At 43.7% G+C, this 19,790-nt stretch overlaps 1 protein-coding gene across 14 annotated transcripts in view; it reads right to left on the bottom strand.

The window, feature by feature from the left end:
• The window catches only part of NSD1 (nuclear receptor binding SET domain protein 1), a 170,572-nt gene that overhangs the window by 128,816 nt on the left and 21,966 nt on the right, over positions 1-19,790 (bottom strand). The window contains exon 1 of one of the 14 annotated variants that reach the window (XM_014345162.5): positions 4,271-4,366. The exons of the other annotated variants lie outside the window; for them this stretch is intronic. Within the exon in view, the coding sequence (XP_014200648.1) occupies positions 4,271-4,342 (72 nt within the window). The 5' untranslated portion in view covers positions 4,343-4,366. Of the gene's footprint in view, positions 1-4,270; positions 4,367-19,790 lie in introns of those variants that run through there. 14 annotated transcript variants of the gene reach the window in all.

Genomic DNA, 19,790 nt, shown 5'->3' with positions numbered 1-19,790 from the left:
ATAATAACCTGTGACAATCACACACGTCGGTAAACTTTTTTCTGTATAAGAGCCAGATAGTAGGCCAGGTGCAGTGGCTCATGCCTGTAATCCCGGCACTTTGGGAGGCCCAGGCGGGCAGATATGTTAGGTCAAAAGTTCGAGACCAGCCTGACCAACATGGGGAAATCCCGTCTCTACTAAAAATACAAAATTAGCTGGGTGTGGTGGCACGTGCCTGTAACCCCAGCTACTCAGGAGGCTGAGGCAGGAGAATTGCTTGAACCCGGAAGGCAGAGGTTGCGGTGAGCCGAGATCGTGCCATTGCACTCCAGCCTCGGCAACAAGAGTGAAACTCTGTCGCAAAAAAAAAAAAAAAAAAAAAAAAGCCAGATAGTAAATATTTTAGATTCTGCAATGTAAGACATACACTCGAAATTACTCAATCCTCCCATTACAGCACAAAAGCAGCCAGACAACATATTAGTGGCAACATTCCAATAGACTTCATGTAGTTACTGAAGTTTTAATTTCATATAATTCTTTTTTTTTTTTTTTTTTTTTGAGACAGAGTCTAGCTCTTTCACCAAGGCTGGAGTGCAGTGGCGCTATCTTGGCTCACTGTAAGCTCCGCCTCCCGGGTTCACGCCATTCTCCTGCCTCAGCCTCCCGAGTAGCTGGGACTACAGGCACCTGCCACCACGCCTGGCTAATTTTTTGTATTTTTAGTAGAGACGGGTTTTACTGTGTTAGCCAGGATGGTTTCGATCTCCTGACCTCGTGATCTGACCACCTAGGCCTCCCAAAGTGATGGGATTACACGCGTGAGCCACCACGCCCGGCTTAATTTCATATAATTCTAACATGATACAAAATATTCTTTTTTTTTTTTTTTTGAGACAGGGTCTCGCTCTGTTACCCAGGCTTGAGTACAGTGGCAGGATCTCAGCTCACTACAGCCTCAACATACCAGACTCAAGTGATCCTCCCACCTCAGCCTCCCAACTAGCAGGGACTACAAGGTATGTACCACCATGCCCAGCTAGTTTTTAAAAAAAATTTTTAGAGACAGGATCTCACTATGTTGCCTAGGCTGGTCTCCAACTCCTGGGCCCAAGCCATCCTCCCACCTCAACCTCTCAAAATGCTGGGATTATATACGTGAACCACCATACCCGGCCTCAAAATATTTTCCTTTGGATTTTGCCTCAGCGATTCACAAATGTAAAAACTATTGTTGGCTCACTGGTTGTACAAAAACAGCTGTTAGCCATATTTGGACTGCAGGCTAGTTTGCCAAATCCTGCCATATATTACCACTAAGAAGTCATTTCTATGTATCATATGATAAAAACCATTCATGTTACTTCAAAGTCACACTTAGAAGCTGTTATCTACTAGTTTTATTTATTCTTCAGATTCAGTCTTTATTTCATTTTACCTGATGAAAGCATCAAAGCCTAAGCACAATTATGTCTTTGAAGAAATAACTTTAAGACTGAGATGGAAAAAAAAAAGACAATTATAAAAAAACAAACTCCAAAAGTGTCTCTAACTCCCAACTCAAGAAATTCTCCCACCTTGGCCTCCCAAAGTGCTAGGATTATAATAGGCATGAACTACCACATCCAGGATCCAAAAATATTTTTAGTAAAGGCTGCCACAGTCAAAAGTGTTTATAGTGACATCAGAGGAAATGGAGTCGTCATGAACTTCAAGGGCCAGTATCTCCCACAAAACAGTCAATAAATAGGGGAAAAACTATCACAAGCAATTATATAAACTAGGGAAACCCTTCAAAGGTATACAGCAAAGACTTAAGAAAGGAAGGGGCGGACTTCCTCGAAGAGTTAAGTACGGAATTACCATGTGACCCAGCTATTCTGCTGCTAAGCATATACCAAAAAGAACTGAAGGCAGAGACTCAAACAGATATTTGCACACCCATGTTCATAGCGACATTATTTACATTGTCGAAAAGGTGAAATCTACTCAAATGTCCATCACAAATGGATAATACAATGTGTTATTATTTACAAGATGGAAGATCATTCAACCATGAAAAAGAAGTCCTGATACACACTACAACATGCAAAAACCTTGACAGCATTATGCTAAGTGAAATACACCAGACACAAATAGACAAATACTGTATGACTCCACTTAAATGAAATACCTAGGATAGGCAAATAGAGTTACTACAAAATGGCCAAAATAGACGAAGGGAGGAAAGGAGAATCATTCAATAAGTACAGAGTTTTTGTTTGGGATGATGACCATCAACTGATGAATGGATAACAAAATGTGAAATATCCATACAATGAAGTATTATGTGGCCACTGATACATGCTAAATAGGGATAAACCTGCAAAACATCATGCTAATAGAAAAAAACAGTAACAAAAGTCTACATATTATATAATTTCATTCATATGAGTCTCAAATAGAGGGATGTAGAGACAGGCAATAGTATAATGGTTACTTAGGGGCAGGGAAGTTAAGGTGTAGGAGGATGGTAACTAAAGCGTACAAGGTTTCCTTTTTTTTTTTGGAGACGGAGTCTCGCTCTGTCGCCAGGCTGGAGTGCAGCGGCGTGATCTTGGCTCACTGCAATCTCTGCCCCCCTGGTTCAAGCGATTCTCCTTCCTCAGCCTCCTGAGTAGCTGGGACTACAGGCGCACTACTTATTTTTGTATTTTTATTAGAGACGGCTTCACCACGTTGGCCAGGATGGTCTCAATCTCTTGACCTTGTGACCTGTCCACCTCGGCCTCCCAAAGTCCTGGGATTACAGGCCTGAGCCACCACGCCCCGCCCGGTTTCCTTTTTTTTTTTTTTTAACATGGTAAATTATCAAGCAAGAAGGTTTCATTTTGAAGTGACAAAAATGTGCTAAAATTGGCTCCACTTTATGTTAATAAGCCAGATATAAACAGATAAATATTATATGATACTACTTATATTATCTAAAATAAAACAGGCAAATTCAAAGGGAGAGAAAGAATTTAGGTTACCAAGGAGTAGGAATAGGGAACTATTAGGAATTACTATTTAACGGATAGTTTATGTTGGGGATATTGAAAAACTTTGGTATAGAAAATGATTATATAACACTGTGAATACATGTAATGCACTGAATTGTACACTTCCAAATGGATGAATATGAAGTCACGTACACTTTCCAAAAAAATAGAAAATGAAGTTGGCCAGGCGCAGTGGCTCACACCTGTAATCCTAGCACTTCAGGAAGCTGAGGCAGGCGGATTGCCTGAGCTCAGGAGTTGGAGACCAGCCTGGGCAACATGGTGAAACCCCGTCTCTACTAAAATACAAAAAAAATTAGCCTGGCATGGTGGCATGCGCCTGTAGTCCCAGCTACTCAGGAGGCTGAGGCAGGAGAATTGCTTGAACCCGGGAGGCGGAGGTTGCAGTGAGCCAAGATCACGCCACTGCACTCCAGCCTGGGCGACAGAGCGAGACTCCGTCTCTAAAAAAAAAAATTAAATAAAATCATGCATACTTTACAAAAACAAAAAGGGTACTGACTCCCACCAAAAAAAGAAAAAAAAATCAATTATACACCACAGCCGGGCGCGGTGGCTCACGCCTGTAATCCCAGCACTTTGGGAGGCGGAGGCGGGCAGATCACGAGGTCAGGAGATCAAGACCATCCTGGCTAACACGGTGAAACCCCATCTCTACTAAAAATACAAAAAAAAATTAGCCGGGCGTGGTGGCGGGCGCCTGTAGTCCCAGCTACTCGGGAGGCTGAGGCAGGAGAATGGCGTGAACCCGAGATGTGGAGCTTGCAGTGAGCAGAGATCGCGCCACTGCACTCCAGCCTGGGCGACAGAGTGCACAAAAAAAAAAATTATACACCACAATAATACGACAAAGCAAAATAACACATGATAACCTCAACGGACAGAAAAAACATTTTAAAAATCTAATACCTTTTCATGATAAAAACACTAAGCAAACTATTAGGTTGGTACAGAAGTAACTGCAGTTTTTGCACAGTTGGAATTTGCAATTTGATATTGGAATACATTCTTAAATAAATGTGGTTATGTTATATATCATTTTAATGGGCACTTTCTTGCTTTATGTTATTTTTGCTAAAGACTTATTACTTGTTTATTTTATGTTTATTTCACACTATGGAAATGATGCTAGACAAAAAGCAAATTTGAGCAATTTTCTTACTCAGGTTCAAAATGGGTCATAAAGCAGTGGAGACAATTCACAACATCAACAACACGTTTGCCCCAGGAACTTCAAACAAACGTACAGTGCAGTGGTGGTTCAAGAAGTTTTGCGAAGCAGGCGAGACCCTTGAAGATGAGGAGTAGTAGCCGGCCATGGGAAGTTGACAACGACCAATTGAGAGCAATCATCGAAGCTGATCCTATTACAACTTACCCAAGAAGTTGTCGAAGAGCTCAACGTCGACCATTCTACGGTCGTTCAGCATTTGAAGCAAATTGGAAAAGTGAAAAAGCTCAATAAGTGGGTGCCTCATCAGCTGAGCAAAAACTAAAAAAAAAGTCGTCGTTTACCATTTCTCAATCGGACTGTGGCATGCAATGAAAAGTGGATTTTATCTGACAACCAGCAATGACCAGCTCAGTGGATAGACTTAAGAAGCAGCTCCAAAGCACTTCCCAAACCAAACTTGCACCAAAAAAAGGTCATGGTCACTGCTTTGTGGTCTGCTGCTGGTTGATCCACTACAGCTTTCTGAATACCACTGCAGCTGAGAAGTATTCTCAGCAAATCAATGAGATGCAAGGAAAACTGCAGTGCCTGCAGCCGGCATTGGTCAACTAAAAGGGCCCAATTATTCATGACAATGCCCAACTACACGTTGCACAAACAATGCTTCAAAAGTTGAACAAATTAGGCTACGAAGTTTTGCCTCATCCTCCATATTGACCTGACCTCTCCGCAACCGACTACCACTTCTTCAAGCATCTCAACTACGTTTTGCAGGAAAAACGCTTCCACAACCAGCAGGATGCAGAAAATGCTTTCCAAGACTCATCAAATCCTGAAGCATGGATTTTTATGCTACAGGTATAAACACACTGGTCGGGCATGGTGGCTCATGCCAGCAATCCCAGCACTTTGGGAGGCCAAGGCAGGTGGATCACCTGAGATCAGGAGTTCGAGACCAGCCTGACCAACATGGTGAAGCTCCATCTCTACTAAAAATACAAAAATGAGCTGGGCGTGGTGGTGGGCACCTGTAATCCCAGCTACTTGGGAGGGTGGGGCAGGAGAAATCACTTGAACCCGGGAGGCAGAGGTTGCAGTGAGCCAAGATCACGCCATTGCACTCCAGCCTGGGTGACAGAGTGAGACTCTGTCTCCGGAAAAAAGAAGAAGAAAAAAAAAAAGCAATGAACAATCCAAAAAGGAAACTGAGCAAAAAATCCCACTTAACAGGATCCAAAAGAAAGACACACAGATAGATGCTTCTCAAATTACAACAGGGCTAAGTCCCAACAAACCCATCATAAGTCAAAAATATCATAAGTTGAAAATGCATTCAATCCTCCAGTAAACCCTATCATAAAGTTAAAAAATCATTAAGTAAAACTGTGGGAATTAACAACTGTTTGTACTTATGAATAAATTTAACCTAGGCTGTGAAAAGTCTTATACAGTGAAAATTACAAAACATTATTGAAAGGAAATTAAAGACCTAAAGAAATGGGAAGACATCCCAAGTTCATTACTTGGAATTTTTAATACTGTGTTGTTAAAATGGCAATACTCCCTAAAATCATTTACAGATTCAGTGGAATCCCGATGAAAATTCCAAAGGCCTATTTAGAGAAATGAAAAAGCTAACCTCAAATTCATATGGAACTCTATGCATGAGGCCCTAGGTTCATTCAATACCGGACACCTCCGCCAAAAAGTAAAAATCATATGCAACTGTAGGAAGCCTAAACAGCCAAAACAATACAGATGATCCTCAACTCACAATGGGGTTACATCCTGATTAACCCATCATAAGTCGAAAATATCGTTAAGTTGAACCATTGTTAACTGCAGATGCTCGACTTACTATGTGCTTACATCCAGATAAGCCCACCATGAAGTTCAAAAACTCTAAGTAAAACCATCGTAAATCTGAGACCATCTGTACTGGAAAATAAAATAAGACTGAAGAACTCGCAGAAGCAGAATTCAGCTACAGTAATCAAAAACAGTGTGTACTAGTAGCCTACGAATAGAAATATAGACCAAAGGAATAAAATTAAAACTTCAGAAATAAAGCCTCACAAATATATTTTTTTTTTTTTTTGAGATAGAGTTTTGCTCTTGTTGCCCAGGCTGGAGTGCAATGGCGCGATCTCGGCTCACCGCAACCTCTGCCTCCCGGGTTCAAGCGATTCTCCTGCCTCAGCCTCCCGAGTAGCTGGGATTACAGGCATGCGCCACCAAGCCTGGCTAATTTTGTATTTTTAGTAGAAATGGGTTTCACCATGTTGGACAGACTGGTCTCAAACTCCTGACCTCAGGTGATCCACCCACCTCGGCCTCCCAAAGTGCTGGGATTACAGGTGTGAGCCACCACACCCGGCCATATTCAATAAATTTTTGACACGGAGAAAACAATAGTCAATGGAAAAAGAATAGCATTTCAAAGGAATGTTAAAAAATTAGTCTCTTTTGAATTCAATGGAAAAAGAATAATAGTCTCTTCAACACATGGTACTGAGAAAACTGGATCACCTAATAAACTTTGGCTTATGCCTCATTCAATATATAAAAAGTAACTCAAGGTCTGGCACAGCCTTGCCCAGTAGCTCACACCTGTAATCCCAGCACTTTGGGAGGCCGAGGTGGGCAGATCACTTGAGGTCAGGTGTTCAAGACCACCCTGGCCAAAATGCTGAAACCCCATCTCTACTAAAATTACACAAAACAATTAGCTGGGCATGGTGGCACGCGACTGTAACCCCAGCTACTCAGGAGGCTGAGGCAAGAGAATTGCTTGAACCCAGGAAGCAGCCATGTCAGTGAGCCGAGATCGCGCCACTACAGCCTGGGCGACAGAACGAGACTCCATCTCAGGGAAAAAAAAAAAAAAAAGTAACTCAAAATGTTATCAAGGGCCTAAATATAAGAGCTAAAACTACAAAACTTTTATAAGAAAATTTAGGGATAACGGTTCATAATTTCAGATCTGGCAAAGGATTCATAGATTGAACAACAAAACTGAGCAACAACAAAAAAAATAGGTGAAGTTAAAATCCCCCCACCCAAAAAAACTAAAACTTTTTTTTTTTTTTCAGACAGCATCTCACTCTATTACCCAGGCTGGAGTGCAGTGATACCATTTTCACTCACTGCAGCCTCCAGTCCAATTCAAGCGATCCTCCTGTCACAGCCTCCCCAGTAGCTAAGGTGCATGCCACCACGCTTGGCTAATTTTTGCATTTTTTGTAGAGACACGGTTTTTCCATGTTGCTCAGGGTGTTCTTGAACTCCTGAGCTCAAGAGATCCGCCCACCTCGCCCTCCCAAAGTGCTAGGATTATAGGCATAAGCCACCTTGCCCAACCCTAAAAGTAAAACTTTTAGAAGCAAAGAAAATTAACAAGAATGTGGGCTGGGAGGCCAGGCGCGGTGGCTCATGCCTGTAATCCCGGCACTTTGGGAGGCCAAGGTGGGCATATCATGAGGTCAGGAGTTCGAGACCATCCTGGCCAATATGGTGAAACCCCATCTCTTCTAAAAAAAAAAATACAAAAATTAGCTGGGCGTGGCAGCACGTGCCTGTAATCCCAGCCACTCGGGAGGCTGAGGCAGGAGAATCGCTTGAACCCGGGAGGCGGAGGTTGCAATGAGCCGAGATTGCGCCACCGCACTCCAGCCTGGGTGACAGAGCAAGACTCCATCTCAAAAAAAAAAAAAAAAGATTGTGGGCTGGGAGCAGCGATCATGCGCATAATCCCACCACTTCGGGAGGCCAAGGCTAGAAGGCTAGAAGATTGCTTGAGCCCAGCCTGGGCAACACAGTGGGAGCCTATGGCTATAACAACAACAACAACAACAACAGTGATTTGCCAGGCATGGTGGTGTGCACCTGTAGTCCTGGTTACCTGGGAGGCTGAGGTGGGAGGTAAGGATTGCTTCAGCCCAGGGAAGTCGAGGCTGTAGTAAGCTATGATCACACCACTGTACTCTAGCCTGGGCAACAGAGTAAGACCTTGTCTCAAAAAGACAAAGAAAAAGAATGTCAAAGAGCCTACAGAAACAGAATGGGGGAAAAAAATTTGCGAATCATATCCCTAGTTAAGGATTTAATATCCAAAATATATAAGGAATTCTTACAATTTAAAAAAAAGGCAAACTGAATTTTAAAATAGACTAAGGGGACAGGCACGGTGGCTCATTTTGGGAGGCCAAGACAGGCGGATCACTTGAGCTCAGGAGTTCGAGACCAATCGGGCCAACATGGTGAAACTCTGTCTCTAATCAAAATACAAAAATTAGCAGGGTGTGGTGGCAAGCACCTGTAATCCCAGTTACAGAGGCTGAGGCAGAAGAATCACTTGAACCTGGAAGGCGGAGGCTGTAGTGAGCTGTGATCCTATCACTGTACTCCAGCCTGGGTGACAAAACAAGACCGTCTCAAAATAGATAGGATAAAATAAAACGGTTACAATGGTGAACTGTAACTTATTTAATTTTAAAGTTTTTATATTTTATTTTTTATTTTTTGTGGAGATTAGGTTTCCCTATGTTGACCAGGCTGGTCTCAAACTTCTGAGTTCAAGTGATCCTCCTGCCTTGGTCTCCCAAAATGCTGGAATTACAGGTGTAAGCCAATACAATCAGCCTTAAGTTATTTAAATTTTACCTCTTTTTTTTTTTTTTTTAATGAGACAGAGTTTCGCTCTTGTCACCCAGGCTTCAATGCAGCGGCAGGATCTCGGCTCACTGTAACCTCCACCTCCTGGGTTCAAGCGATTCTCCTGCCTCAGCTTCCTGAGTAGCTGGGATTACAGGCACCTGCCACCATGCCGGGCTAATTTTTGTATTTTAGTAGAGATGGAGTTTCACCATATTGGCCAGGCTGGTCTTGAACTTCTGACCTCAGGTGATCCACCCACCAGCACTTTGGGAGGCCGAGGCAGGCGGATCACCTGAGGTCAGGAGTTAAAGACCAGCCTGGCCAACATGGTGAAACCCTGTCTCTACTAAAAATACGAAAATTAGCCAGGCATGGTGGCAGGCGCCTGTAATCCCAGCTACTCAGGAGGCTGAGGCAGGAGAACTGCTAGAACCCAGAAGGCAGAGGTTGCAGTGAGCGGAAACCATGCCATTGCACTCCAGCTTGGGCAACAGAGCTAGACTCCATCTCAAAAAAAGAAAAAAAAAAAAAAGGTTACATTTTCCTGTGAAGAACAGGATGGGACAGATTTGCAGATGACACTTGCCTTTCTATTGATGTTTTTAGGCCAAATTTTTATGCAGACCAGAAATACAAGTAATCAAATTTCTAGCTCTCATCAGAGCGAGACCACGTCTCCCAAACAAAAAAAAAATTCCTCTCATTTTAACCTTCCATTTACAAAAAGACAAGAATCCACTAAAAATACATTATGTAGTTGTGTTCTTAGTACTTTGCAACAGGAGAGGCAGCCTAACAGAAAGTAAATGCTCTGAAAGCAGATGACCTTAGTTGGAATACCAGCACCATCACTTGGCTAACCACTTAAATCTCTCTAAGCTTCAATTTCCTAATGTGTAACCCTGAAATAATGGCTGTCTAGCAACTCAGGTGGGGTTCTTTTGAGGATTAAATGAGATAATACTTATTAGGTGCTTAGTACAGATCCTGGCTGCCTGGCATGTGGCACCGAATATATTAACTAAGAGAATTATGGATAGCAGCAGGTACCTACCATGTGCCATGTACTGAACTAGGAATTAATTTTCAAAACACCTTATAGATTAAAAACTAAGGTTGAGAGGTTCTTTGTCTAAGGCAAGCACAGGACTCAAGTATGGTCTCAAATGGAGGCCTGTCCAACTCCAAAGCCTACATTCTTTCTACAATCCCAAGCTGCCTTTCTACGTAAGAAATTTCACGGCCGGGCGCGGTGGCTCATGCCTGTAATCCCAGCACTTTGGGAGGCCAAGGTGGGTGGATCATGAGGTCAGGAGTTCAAGACCAGCCTGGCCAACATAGTGAAACCCCGTCTCTACTAAAAATACAAAAATTAGCCGGGCATGGTGATGCATGCCTGTAGTCCCAGCTACTTGGGAGGCTGAGGCAGGAGAATCACTTGAACCCAGTAGGTGGACGTTGCAGTGAGCCGAGATCGTGCCACTGCATTCCAGACTCGGCAACAGAACGAGACTCCGTCTCAAAAAAAAAAAAAAAAAGACATTTCATTCATCTTTATCACTTTTGGCATTATTTGTCAACTGAGGGAGAAATTAACTAATTATTTCACATTTACTTTTGAAGGCCAGCAGTAATCCCAGGAGCTTGAGACCAACCTGGGCAACACAGGGAGACCCTGTCTCTTGAAAAAATTTTTTAAAAATTAGCCGGGTATGGCTGAACATAGTGGCTCATGTCTGTAATCCCAGCACATTGGGAGGCCGAGGCAGGTAGATCACTTGAGCTCATGAATTCTAGACCAGCCTGGGCAAACATGGCAAAACCCCATCTCTAAAAAAAATCAAAAATTAGATGGGTGAGGTAGCGCCTGTGCCAGCTACTCAGGAGGCTGAGGTGGGAGGACTGCTTGAGCCCAGGAGGCAGTGAGCTTAGATCACACCACTGCAGTCCAGCCTGCATGACAGAGAGTAAGACCCAGCCTCAAAAAAGCTATAATGGGCAAGGCAAGGTAACTCATGCCTGTAATCCCAGCACTTTGGGAGGCCAAGGTGGGCGGATCGCTTGAGCTCACAAGTTTGAGACCAGCCTAGCCAACAGGGCGAAAGAAACCCTGTCTCTACAAAAGCATGGTGACACATGCCTGTGGTTCCAACTACTCATGAGGCAGAGGTGAGAGGATCGCTTGAATCTGGGATGCAGAGGTTGCAGTGAGCCGAGATCCTACCACTGAACTCCAGCCTGCGTGACAGAGTGAGACCCCCATCTCAAACAAACAAACAAACAAACAAACTATAATGACTTCCAGCCTGGTTAATTTTAACAAATTCCTAGTAAAAATTTGGAAAGACCCAATGACATTTTTCAACTAAATTTTTTTCTTTTTTAAATTTAAGACCGAGTCTCACTCTCTTGCCCAACCTGGAGGGCAGTGTCCTGATCTCAGCTCACTGCAACCTCCACCTCCCGGGTTGAAGCAATTCTCATGCCTCAGCCTCCCGAGTAGCTGGGACTACAGCCATGAGCCACCACGCCCAACTAATTTTTGTGTTTTTAGTAGAGATGAGGTTTCCCCATGTTGGCCAGGCTAGTCTCGAACTCTGGATCTCAGGTGATCTGCCCACCTCAGCCTCCCAAAGTGCTGAAATTACAGGAGTGAGCCACAGCGCCCGGCCTCAATTAGATTCAATCTGTGCTTTTTCCCACTGAGTAGCAGCCAAAATTAAGAAACAGAAACAAGTGCCTAGAACAGTGGCTCACACCTGTAATCTCAGCACTTTGGCAGGCTGAGGCAGGTGGATCTGTTGAAACCAGGAGTTCAAGAACAGCCCAGCCAACATGGTGAAACCCCATCTCTACTAAAAATACAAATATTAGCCAGGTGTGGAGGAGGCTAGAGGAGGAGAATCACCTGAACCCGGGAGGCAGAGGTTGCAAGTGTGCCAAGATCATGCCACAGCACTCCAGGCTGGACTCTACCTCAAAAAACAAAAACAAAAAGAAAGAAAGAAAGAAACAGAAAACAGGTTTATAAATAACCCAATGTTCACAGGAAAAATTCAGGTAAAAAAAATATAATTTCAATCGTTTGCACAAAAAATAGAGGCCTAGATGGAAGGACTGCTTGAGCCCAGGAGTTTGAGACCCAGCCTGGGCAAAATAGTAAGACCCTATCTCTATTTAGAAAAAAATTTTTAAAAAATAGGAGAATATAGGGAAAGGTCTATCTACACCTTGTCTACCCCTCCAATGTCATCCCTTCCTGCCCCACCCTCCCAGCCTAATCACGCCACACTGAATTTTTTTGAGACAGCATCTCACTCTGTCACCCAGGCTGGAGTGCATAATCAGAGCTCACTGCAGCCTGGAACTCCTGAGCTCAGATATCTTCCCACCTCAACCACCCAAGTAGCTGGGACCACAAGCACATGCCACTCCACCCGGCTAATTTATTTTTTTTGTAGAGGCCGGATCTCCCTATGTTCCCCAGGCTTGTCTCAAACTACTGGGCTCAAGCTAGACTCCCACCTCAGTCTCCTAAAGTGCTGGGATCACAGGCATCAGCCACCATGCCTGGCCCATACTCAACTTTTTATTCTCCCAAAGCAGCAGCTTTGGGAGAATAAAATTACTCCTGTAATTTCAGCACTTTGGGAGGCTGAAGTGGGCAGATCACCTGAGGTCCAGAATTTGAGACTAGCCTGGCCAACATGGGGAAACCTCATCTCTACTAAAAACACAAAAATTAGCTGGGCGTGGTAGCTCATGGCTGTAGTCCCAGCTACTTGGGAGGCTGAGGCATGAGAACTGCTTCAACCTGGGAAGCGGAGGTTGCAGTCCTTATAATCCTAGATCATGCTCCTCTCAAACAAGCACATGTTGCCCTGCCTCAGGTACAATGATACTCCTATCTTACCAGTGCCTGGGACATAGTAGGCAACTCAAAAAAACAACTGAATGACAAATAAATAAATAAAAGGGCTGTCCCAGTTAATGTTAGCAATTTTCAAAACGCAAAATTACCAAAAAAAGTCCTTGATAAACTCTCTTTTAATTGAGAACTTAAGAAGTAATTGCAGGCGGGGCACAGTGGCTCACTCCTGTAATCCCAACACTTTGGGAGGCTGAGGAAGGCAGGTCACTTGATGTCAGGAGTTCGAGACCAGCCTGGCCAACATGGTGAAAGCCCGTCACTACTAAAAATACAAAAAAATCAGCCGGGCGTCGTGGCACGTGCCTGTAACCCCAGCTACTCAAGAGGCTGACACAGGAGAATCTCTTGAACCTGGGAGGTGGAGGCTGCAGCGAGCCTAGAGCGTGGATTCCAGCCTGTGCGACAGAGTGAAACTCTGTCTCAAAAACAAAAAACAAAGGAAAGAAAAAAAAAACACATTAAAAAATGAAGTAAAGCTCATTCAAGGGTAATCTTGAAGACAGTATTACCCTGATACCAACACCAGACAAAGACATCACAAGAACACTGTACACTTAGCCAGGTACAGTAGCTCATGCCTGTAATCCCAGCACTTGGGAAGGCGGAGGCAGGCACATCACCTGAGGTCAGGAGTTCGAGATCAGCCTGGCCAACACGGTGAAACTCCATCTCTACAAAAACACAAAAAAATTATTCAGGCATGGTGGTGCACGCCTGTGGTCCCAGGTACTCAGGAGGCTGAAGCAGGAGAATCGCTTGAGCCAGGGAGGCAGAGGTTGCAGTGAGCTAAGATCACACCGCTGCATTCCAACCTGGGCCACAGAGCGAGACTCCATTTAAAAAAAAAATATATTCGGCTGGGTGCAGTGGCTCACACCTGTAATCCCAGCACTTTGGGAGGCCGAGGCAGGCGGATCACCTGAGGTCAGGAGTTCGAGACCAGTCTCAACACGGAGAAACCCCATCTCTAACAAAAATACAAAATTAGCCAGGCGTGGTGGTATATGCCTGCAATCCCAGCTACTCGGGAGGCTGAGGCAGAATTGCTTGAACGTGGGAGGCGGAGGTTGCGGTTAGCCAAGATCGCACCATTGCACTCCAGCCTGGGCAACAAGAGCGAAACTCCGTCTCAAAAAAAAAAAAATTCAGACTTAGGCCAGACTTGGTGGCTCATGCATGTAATCTCAGCACTTTGGAAGGCTTAGGTGGGCAGTTCACCTGAGGTCAGGAGTTTTGAGACCAACCTAACCAATGCGGTGAAACCTCTACTAAAAATACAAAAATTAACCAGGTGTGGTGTCACACACCTGTAATCCTAGCTACTTGGGAAGCTGAGGCACCGGAATCGCTTGAACCAGGGAGATGGGTTACAGGGAGCCAAGATACTGCCACCGCACTCCAGCCTGGACAACCGAATGAGACTGTGTCTCAAAAACAAACAAACAAAAAAACTGGAAAGAAAAAGGGAAAAAGAACAACTGCAGACTTAATTCATCCTTCATGAATTAAGACAAAAAATCCGGGCATGGTGGCGAGTGCCTGTAATCCCAGCAACTCGGGAGGCTGAGGTACAAGAATCACTTGAACCCCGGAGGCGGAGGCTGCCATAAGCCAAAATGGCACCACTGCACTCCTGCCTGGGTGACAGAGTGAGAATCCATCTCATTCATTCATTCATATATATATATCATTCATATATATATATAAAACCATTCATATATATGTGTGTGTATATATATGTGTGTGTATATATGTGTGTGTATATATATGTGTGTGTATATATATACACACACACACACAAAAACTATACATAAAAAACTTTCCAAAGGTATTAAAGATCTAAATATTTAAGTTGGTGCAAAATAATTCCAGTTTTTGCCATTACTTCCTTTTTTTTTTTTTTTTTTTAGATGAAGTCTCACTTCATCACCTAGCCTGGAGTGCAGTGGTGCAATCTTGGCTCACTGCAGCCTCAGCTTCCTGGGCTCAAGCGATGCTACCACCTCAGTCGCCCTAGTAGCTGGGATTACAGGCTAAAATTAAAAAGACAGTAATAAATGTTGATGAGAATATTAAGAATTTAGAACCCACGCCCGGATGCAGTGGCTCATGCCTGTAATCCCGGCACTTTGGGAGGCCGAGGTGGGTGAATCACCTGAGGTCAGGCGTTCAAGACCAACCTGGCCAACGTGGTGAAACCCTGTCGCTACCAAAAATACAAACATTAGCCAGGCGTGGTGGCGGGCGCCTGTAGTCCAAGCTACTTGGGAGGCTGAGGCAGAGAATTGCTTGAACCCAAGAGGCGGAGGTTGCAGTGAGCCAAGACCATGCCACTGCACTCCAGCCTGGGCTACAGAGGGAGACTCTGTTCTAAAGAAAGAAAGAAAGAAAGAAAGAAAGAAAGAAAAGAAAGAAAAGAAAGAAAAGAAAGAAAAGAAAGAAAAGAAAGAAAGGAAAGAAAAGAAAGAAAGAAAGAAAGAAATTAGAACCCATATAGGCTAAAGTAGGACTGTAAAACGGTGCAACCACTATGTAAAACAGTCTGGCTGTTCCTCAAAATGCTAAACATAGAATGACCCTATGATCCGACAATACCACTTCTAGGTATTTTCCCAAGAGAACTGAAAACATATATTCACGCTAAAACTTTAATACAAATTTTCACAGTAGCACTGCCTGTAACAGCCACAAAGTGGAAGAAACAAAATGTCCGTCAAGTGATGAAAAGACAAACAAAAAGTGGCATCAGTACAAAGCAATATTCAGCAGTAAAATGGAATGAAGTATGCATACATACAACAACATAAATGGGCCTTAAAACATTATGCTAAGTTAAACAAGTCAGACACGAAAGGCCACAAATTATATGACTGTATTTATATGAAACGCCTAGAATAGGCAAATACATAGAAACATGAATTAGATTAGTGGTTGTGAGGGGCTAGAGGAGACTTAATGGGAAATGACTGCTGGGAATGGGTTTTCTTTTGGGGTGATGAAAGGTTCTGGAATTAGACAGTGGTAACAGTTGTTCAACTCTACACCCTTTAAGTAGCTGCATTTTATTCTTTATTTTTGAGATACAGTTTCACCCTGTAGCCCAGGGACTGAGTGCAGACTCAGCGTCCTGAGTAGGTGGATTACAGGTATATGTCACCACACCGGGCTAATTTTTGTATTTTTAGTAGAGATGGGGTTTCACCATGTTGGCCAGGCTGGTCTCAAACTCCCTGACCTCAAGTGATCTGCCCACCTCTACCTCCCAAAGTGCTGGGATTACAGGCATGAGCCACTGCGCCTGGCCAAAGAGGGTGAATTTTATCTTACGTGAATTACATTTTGATTTTTTTTTTCTTGGAGACGAAGTTTCGCTCTTGTTGCCCAGGCTGGAGTGCAACAGCATGATCTCCGCTCACCACAACCTCCACCTCTCAGGTTCAAGCAATTCTCCTACCTCAGCCTCCCGAGTAGCTGGGATTACAGCCATGCGCCACCACACCAGCTAATTTTGTATTTTTAGTAGAGACAAGGTTTCACCATGTTGGTCAGGCTGGTCTCAAACTCCTGACCTCAGGTGATCCATCCACCTCAGCCTCCAAAAGTGCTAGGATTACAGTTGTGAGCCACCGTACCCGGCCTATACTTTGATTTTTAAAATGCAATTAGTATACATTTATTTATTTACTTATTTATTTAGAGACAGAGTCTTGCTAATGCAGTTAGTATACATTTATTTATTTATTTATTTATTTATTTATTTAGAGACGGAGTCTCGCTCTGTCCTCCAGGCTGGAATGCCGTGGTGCAATCTCAGCTCAAAGCAACCTCTGCCTCCTGGGCACAAGCTATTCTCCTGCCTCAGCCTAAGACGGGGTTCCACCATGTTGGCCAGGCTGGTCTTGAACTCCTGACCTCAGAAGATCTGCCCGCCCCAGCCTCCCAAAGTGCTGGGATTACAGGTATGAGCCACCACTATGCCTTTAAATTTGCAACTATATAACCAATATACATTAAAACATGACATACTATAAAAAATTCTTATGTAAAATAGTATCAAGTATTAGCTTGATTGTTTTTCATGAAGAGGGGGTCTTGATATTATTGCCAAGGCAGGTCTTGAACTCCTGGGCTCAAGCAATCCACTTGCCTCAGCCACCCAAAGTCCTAGGACTAGAGGTATGAGCCACCGCTCCAAGCCAAGTCTGATTTTTTAAGTTCATGCTTTAACAAAAATTCTCTTAAAAATCTAAAAAAGGCCCGGCGGAGGCTTACGCCTGTAATCCCAACACTTTGGGAGGCTGAGGAAGACAGATCATGAGGTCTAGAGAACGAGACCATCCTGGCCAACATGGTGAAAGCCTGTCTCTACAAAAAATACAAAAATTAGCTGGGCATAGTGGTATGCACCTGTAGTCCCAGCCACTCAGGAGGCTGAGGCAAGAGAATCACTTCAACCCAGGAGGCAGAGGTTGCAGTGAGCCAAGATCGCGCCACTGCACTCCAGCCTGGAGACAGAGCAAGACTCCATTTCAAAAAAAAAAAAAAAAAAAAAAAAAAATCTAAAAAGAGCGAGGGAAGAGTACGGAGGAATAAATATTTATTGGTCCCTAAATGCCCTAGAATACCTAGGGTATTCCATATTCGAAGGTATTTAGGGTCCAATAAATATTTATTATTCCTTTTCCCCCTCAACTACAATAATTAATCTTCATTAAGAATCCCCATGCAGGCCAGATGCAGTGGCTCACACCTGTAATCCCAGCACTTTGGGAGGCTGAGTCGGGCATATCACCTAAGGTCAGGAGTTCAAGACCAGCCTGGCCGACATGGTGAAACCTGTCTCTACCAAAATTACAAAAAATTACCTGGGTGTATTTTGTAAAAATACAAAAATTAGCAGACACCTGTAATCCCAGCTACTGGGGAAGCTGAGGCAGAAGAATTGCTTAACCCAGGAGGCAGAGGTTGCAGTGAACCGAGATTGTGTCATTGCACTCTAGCCTGGGCGACAGAGTGAGATTCTGGTCTCAAAAAATAAATAAATAAATAAATAAAAATAAAAATAAATTGCATATATACAGTTGTTCACTTTCAGAATGTATGAACAGGAATTATCTATACATTCATGCAAAAGAAAACCATCCAGGTTTAAAAAAAAAAAAAAAAAAAAAGCCAGTGCGGTGGCTTATGCCTATAATCCCAGCACATTGGGAGGCCAAGGCAGGCAGATCACCTGAGGTCAGGAGTTCGAGACCAGCTTAGCCGACATGGTGAAATCCCATCTCTACTAAAAATACAAAAATTAGGTCACACCTAGTGGCTCACTCCTGTTATCCCAGCACTTTGGGAGGCTGAGGCGGGTGGATCACCTGAGCTCAGGAGTTCCAGACCAGCCTGACCAATACAGTGAAATACAAAAATTTCTACTGAAAATACAAAAATTAGGCCAGGCGCGGTGGCTAACGTCTATAATCCCAGCACTTTGGGAGGCCAAGGTGGGCGGATCCCCTGAGGTAGGGAGTTTGACACGAGCCTGACCAACATGGAGAAACCTAGTCTCTACTAAAAATACAAAATTAGCCAAGCATGGTGGGGCATGCCTGTAGTCCCAGCTACTCGGGAGGCTGAGGCAGGAGAATCACTTGAACCCAGGAGGTACAGGTTGCAGTGAGCCGAGATCAAACCACTGCACTCCAACTTGGGCAACAGAACAAGACTCTGACTCAAAAAAAAAAAAAAATTGCCGGGCACGGTGCCTCACGCCTGTAATCCCAGCACTTTGGGAGGCTGAGGTAGGTGGATAACCTGAGGTCAGGAGTTCGAGACCAGCCTGGCCAACATGGTGAAACCCTGTCTCTACTAAAAATACAAAAATTAGCCGAGCATGGTGGCAGGCGACTGTAATCCCAGCTACTCAGGTGGCTGAGGCAGGAGAATCACTTGAACCCAGGAGCTGGAGGTTGCAGTGAGCCGAGATCGCACCACTGCATTCCAGCTGGGGCGACAGAGGGAGACTCTGTCTCAAAAATAATAATAATAATAAAATTTAAAAGGGAAACCTATGCTCTAAAATGGAAAGATTTCAACATACACCATTATGTGAAAAAGGAAGACCAAGTGTGCACAGTCCACTACCTTCCTCTTAAAAAAGGTGGTCTCCGGGAAAGCACAAGAATTGGAGGTGCGTTACCTGAGCAAACATGGCACAGAGGTCACTTCACTGGTTAACTTTTCATGTATTTTTTAATCATATATCTATTCAAAACTTCAATCTGAAAAACGATTGGGTCAGCTTAAAAGTAAAAACTAACGAATGTCTATTTAATATAATCCTTTTCCTTTAATTAAAACTATTAATTTCTTATTTGATTGGATATGGTAGCCAGATTCCAAGCTGGCCCCCAATTATCCCAGCCTGATGGTATTCATGCCTTTGTGTAATCCCTTCCCTATCTGCTTGGTATGTGTCGCCAGCCAATAGAATACACATCATAAAAAGTTACTGCATCTTCCTGCTTGGTCTGTCCCTGTCTCTTGGATCACTCACTCCGGGAAAAGCCAGCTACCATACAGTAAGCAGGCCTATGGAGAAGTGCAAGTGGGAAAGAACAGGCCTCACACAAAGAGCTAGCATCCATATGAGTGAGCCATCTTGGACAGGGATCCTACAGCCTTCAGAGACCGCAGCCCTGGCAGACATCTTGACTGTAAATTCATTAGAGAGACTGAGCCAGCACCATCCAGCTAAGCCACTCCATGATTCCTTACAAAATGTGAGATAATAAATATTTACTCCTCTAAGCTGCTACACTTAGGGGTCTGTTACGCAGAAGGGATAACTGATAGAGCAGAAAACATTCCATCCACAGCTCTAAAAACATGTTCTCAAAAAATTGTCGTAAAAACACTATAAAAATTATTAGCATAGTACTGGATATTAAAACCCCTATTAAATCAGTAAGACTGTAGTAGATATGAGTTCTTCAAATTTTTACAAGAGTCTAAA

The sequence above is a fragment of the Pan paniscus genome, chromosome 4 (assembly GCF_029289425.2).
Source record: "Pan paniscus chromosome 4, NHGRI_mPanPan1-v2.0_pri, whole genome shotgun sequence".
Lineage (NCBI taxonomy): Eukaryota > Metazoa > Chordata > Mammalia > Primates > Hominidae > Pan > Pan paniscus.
This window is presented reverse-complemented; position numbering and strand designations above follow the sequence as displayed.